General features: G+C 37.6%; 1 protein-coding gene across 1 annotated transcript; it reads left to right on the forward strand.

Moving 5' to 3' along the window:
• Nucleotides 1-1,148: 1,148 nt before the first annotated feature.
• On the forward strand, nt 1,149-4,179 carry LOC145063957 (uncharacterized). Its single transcript, XM_079011508.1, has 4 exons — nt 1,149-1,524; nt 1,577-1,808; nt 3,757-3,871; nt 4,123-4,179. The coding sequence occupies exons 1-4, from the start codon at nt 1,149-1,151 to the stop codon at nt 4,177-4,179; spliced, it is 780 nt and encodes a 259-aa protein (XP_078867634.1).
• Nucleotides 4,180-4,883: the final 704 nt, after the last annotated feature.

The following is a 4,883-nucleotide window of genomic DNA, read 5'->3' on the forward strand; positions in this document are numbered from 1 at the left end:
TCTTTCAAACCGATACACCAAAAGAGAAGAAAATTTGCACAAGAAAGAAACCAAGTTATACAAGAAGAAATAGAAAAACTTCTCAAAACTGGCATGATCAAGGTGGTGAAGTTCCCAATATGGATAGCTAATATGGTCATGGTACAAAAGAAGAACATAAAATGGAGAGTGTCAGTGGACTATATGGATCTTAACAAGGCTTGTCCCAAGGATCCTTTCCCTCTACCACACATCGACTCCTTGATAGACGCAACAGCGGACCATAAATTACTAACGTTCATAGACGCATCAAGAGGATTCCAACAGATCTAGATGGAACCCTCTAACCAAGAAGACACGAAGTTCATAAATCCAACATGTATCTATTGTTACACTGCCATGCTATTTAGTCTTAAAAATGCAGGTGCAACATACCAAAGATTGGTCAATAAGATGTTCAAGGAGAAATTAGGGGACACGATGGAAGTCTACATTGATGATATGGTGGTCAAGTCCAAAAACCTGAGGATCATCTCAAGGATCTCGAAGAAGCCTTCGACATCCTAGACCAATATAACATGAAACTGAATCCCTCCAAGTGCCACTTTGGGATGAGATCAGGTAAGTTCCTATGATACATGGTGACCAAAAGAGGAATTGAAGCAAGCCCGGAACAAATCAAGGCTATCATTGATCTGAGATCACCATCCTCAACAAAGGATGTTCAGAGATTAACGGGAAGAGTGGTAGCCCTAAACAGGTTCATCTCAAGATCCTTAGAAAGATTCAAGCTCTTCTACGACATCTTGAAGAAGAACAAAAGATTCGAGTGGACCCGGGAACATGAAGATGCTTTCCAAGAGCTTAAGAAATATTTAAGCTCACCCTCCCTATTGGTAAAACCACTAGATGGGGAACCACTCCTTATTTACTTCTTAGTATCCTCAAACGCGATAAGCATTGTACTAGCTAAGGATCTCAATGGGGACTAACATCCCATATACTACGTAAGTAAAAGTCTTATGGATCCTGAGACTAGGTATTCTCACCTTGAAAAACTTATTCTTGCATTAGTAACAACTTCTAATAACCAATGGCATTATTTTGAAACACACCCTATAATTGTAAGAACTAACTATCCAATTAAGAATGTTATGTGCAAACCAGAAATGTCAGGAAGAATGGAAAAATGGTCTGTGACATTAAGCATGTATGACATAAAGTACAAACCAAGATATGCCATAAAGTCCCAAGCATTGGCAGATTTTATGGTCGACTTTAGTGATGATCTAAGAGTTGAAGTTGAAATAGAAGCCAAACAACATATAGAAGAGGAAAACAGGGGAATACGGATGCTATTCACAGATGGAGCATTGAACCAAAGAGGAACTGGCTTGGGGATCATACTAAAATCGCCACATGGGGACATCCTAGCCCAAACAATCAGCTGTGAATTCAATGCAACCAACAACAAAGCAGAATACGCGGAGCTGATCATGGGGCTACAATTAATTAGCCAAAGATCTTCAAATCAAGGATCTTCAGGTATTTGTCAATTCTTTACTACTAACTAACCATTTTGATGGATTCTATGCAGTGAAAGGAGAGAAGTTAGCATTATATCTCCAAATACTAAAAAACCTGGCCTCAAAATTCATAACATTTAGCCTAAATCAAATTCCTAGAGAAGACAATGTTGAAGCAGATGCTTTAGCCAATCAAGGATATTCCTTAAGGATCCCGCTGGAAACCAGGATCCCCATAACCCACGTGTTGATCCCGGCAATCAGGGATCCCGCCAACATATGGAAAGATCCTAACGATCACAAGTAGACTATTAACAACATTGTCTTGGTCAAAAATCGACTAAGTGGGTATGAACCAAATTGCATGAGAGGCTGTTGTGTTGTAGGTGAAGTGATTACGAAATTAGAACAAGATTGCACAAGAGATTTACAAGGAAATCCATTGATCCTTGTTAGGATCTCCGACATAAAACCTTGGGAGGTGATAATCATCACCTGCCTTGTTTGATTTTATTGATTGAAGAAAGAATTATAGAGATAAGGATGATAATACGATTTCAAACGGTAAAGTGATACTAAATGTGTAAGGTGTTAGAGAATTGTCCCCGTTGTCTATGTTTTACAGGTGTATTTATTGTCTAGTTTAAGTAACTAAACATCCGATATTTCTGGGATCCTGCTGAGCTGGTATTTACAACGTGCTTTGACTTGGTATTTCCAGGTCTTAAGCCTGGTTGGAATGATTCTTCGTTGTGAATGAGTCCTATGTTGACCATTTCTGCACATGTGATAAATAAACAAGAAATATAGCTGTTAAACTTGTTCAGAAATAATAACAGTGATGTTCAGGATCTTGATGTATCTTCGGGATCCTAAGACTCCTTTAAGATCTGGGATTCTGGATATGTTGAAGGATCATTAGATATCTTTTAGATCCAGGATCCTAGATAGGACCGAGGATCTTGGCCCTAACAATTTCCCCAAAATTATACCTGCAAATTATTTGAATTGATTTCAAGTACTTAAAGTGTATAATTTAATTAATTGGAAATAAAGGATTCGAAATTCAAACTCTAATGGATAGAATTGTATCCGTTCAAAAGATATGATTATACTGCCAAATCACTTTTCTCTCCTTGGTTTGAAGGTAAATTCCTTTCTCATTTCTTCTTATTTTTCATGTTTGTTGATTATGGGTAAAGAGGCACTCCATTCTCGCTCGAGCGTCTTTGATTTTCTGACGAGGACTTCACCGATCAGAGGATCCTGTCTTGTTAAGAGACCTTTTTTCTCAGTGATGATGACATTGAGTCCTTGAAGTGAATCGGGGCTTTTCCTTCTGATGTTATGTTCAAGCCTTTTGATGCTAAGACTGAATCTGACTTCGTCTCTCCTACTTAGTTTTGGTCCCATCCAAACTATGCTGATGATCTGAAGGACCTGCTTTAGGTTGATCGATTGAATCAATCTAAGGATCTATACATGGGATTTAGCTAAGTTGGCCCACTTTTGTGATATCCAAACTTTTGGGTCTTGTCATTTCCTACTCAGATTCAAAACAAGTAAATCACATCTTATTTTGAAATCAAAACAAAACGAAGGTTCTTGGAAAGAGAAATATTTCTTTGTGAAACGTGAATCCATCCCCGACGGTGATCTCCTACCAAGAAATTAGGTTAGAAACGATATGATTTTATTTTATTTCGTTGATGATGTAAAATTCACACTTCCTTGTTTTATTTGTTTTGATGCAACTTTCAAGTTTGAGGATCCCGTCCTTGCTGCTGAAGATACCTAGGAGAAGATTAGGATTTTCCTTGCTTTGCCTGAGATTGAAAGATCCATTAGTTTTGAAAGTTAAATATGCTATTGCCCCCATGTCGAACGGCAAAGTTCCTTTATTTGTCTATTTTTTATTTTTCATGAAGGATCCTGAATTTATTAAGTTCCTTTGTTATGTTTAGGATCCAAGGCCACACACTCTAGTGCTTGGTTTACCCTTCTTGATATTGACTCTTCCATGTTCGGTGGCCAACTTGTGGTGTAGAAGGACAAGACTTCATCTTCTCTTCCTTCGGAGAGAACCTTGATAAATCTGACCGTCAATACTCCAGGATCCCGAAAGAGGAAGTTGGTTGAGAGCTTTGGGGAGGATGAGGCATTGAGGAAGCTGATCTCTTTCTGGCAATATTTAAGGATCTTTATGCCTTTTTTGTTTTATTTTAGTTCTCATTACTGTGATCTTTTATAGGTTTCTTGATCATGTTTCTCAATCCATAGAAGATCTGAAGGTTAAGTTTGACCGGGCAGAGCATGGGCTGGAAACCAAGGAGTTGATTTTTGAGGTTAAGATCAGTCTTGTTGAGGTCAACTAAGAGATAAAGATCAAGCTGGCGGAGGATGTGGAGAATGCAGGATCCTAGAATGTTGAAGATTGGCATGAAACACTGGCGAATTTGACTGGTATGCTTGTAAATGTTGGCCAGGATCCTACAGAGACGAGAAGAAAGAGACAGAGTATTACCCAGTTGGGGGTGATCAAAACTTGAATTAAGTTTGATAAATTTAAAAAACAATTTTTTTTTCTAAAACAATATTTTCTTTTTTGTTGGGTTAGACGGTAACCCCTTTTAATATCGATGCTTTGGTTTATCTCTTTTTCTTGCATGATTGATTTGGTTACAGAATCAAAATAGGTTTTCATGAGGATCCCTAGACGATTAGGATCCTAAAGAGTTCAGGTTATACAAGAATTCTTGGGATCCTAGTGATCTAGGATAGCTAATCATCTGCCTTAGTTAAAAAAGATAAGCTTTTGATTATAACGTAGGAGAATCTGCTTATAAGTATAATTTTTAGGAAATAAGGATAAATAGAACCTGATGACCCTTAGGTTTAGTTTTGAATTAGTAGAACTTTTTTAAGTCTTTTAGCTCCACGTGATATTGAAGCTTGTACCAGGAGTATTCTTGCTTTAGGATTTCATCATGGAAGATCCTTGTTCAACTTCTACTTAGTGAACTAGGGAGGATTCTCATTTGGAGATAAATCGAGCTGAGAAAACTCTTGTTTGTAACATGGTAACGCTACAAGTCTTGCACATATTCGGGGGAGTGATCTAATCTTAGTAACTTACTGTGAAAAATCCCAAACTGTATGATAACATGAAAATGCTATAAACATTAGGTATTTCTGGGGAAAATCCCAACATGAGATAACGCATCAGTGTTATAAGCTTTAGCAAATTACTGGGGAAAATTCATACTTAACTCTCGCTAGGGAAAATCCCAACTTAGGTAATATTGGGAAATATCTCAACTTAGGTAATATTGGGAAAGATCCCACATAGTAATTCATCGGGGAAGATTCTAGCTTAAA

This window comes from Lactuca serriola, chromosome 1 (assembly GCF_051521515.1).
Source record: "Lactuca serriola cultivar US96UC23 chromosome 1, Lser_US96UC23_V15, whole genome shotgun sequence".
NCBI classification, from domain to species: domain Eukaryota; kingdom Viridiplantae; phylum Streptophyta; class Magnoliopsida; order Asterales; family Asteraceae; genus Lactuca; species Lactuca serriola.

Bases quoted from the DNA above. Each gene is read 5' to 3' on its own strand.
- LOC145063957 (XM_079011508.1), top strand. From the start codon at position 1,149: ATGTCAGGAAGAATGGAAAAATGGTCTGTGACATTAAGCATGTATGAC. The intron at 1,525-1,576 runs GTATTTGTCAAT...GATTCTATGCAG, and splicing joins TTCAAATCAAGGATCTTCAG to TGAAAGGAGAGAAGTTAGCA. The intron at 3,872-4,122 runs GTCAACTAAGAG...TTGTTGGGTTAG, and splicing joins TTAAGATCAGTCTTGTTGAG to ACGGTAACCCCTTTTAATAT.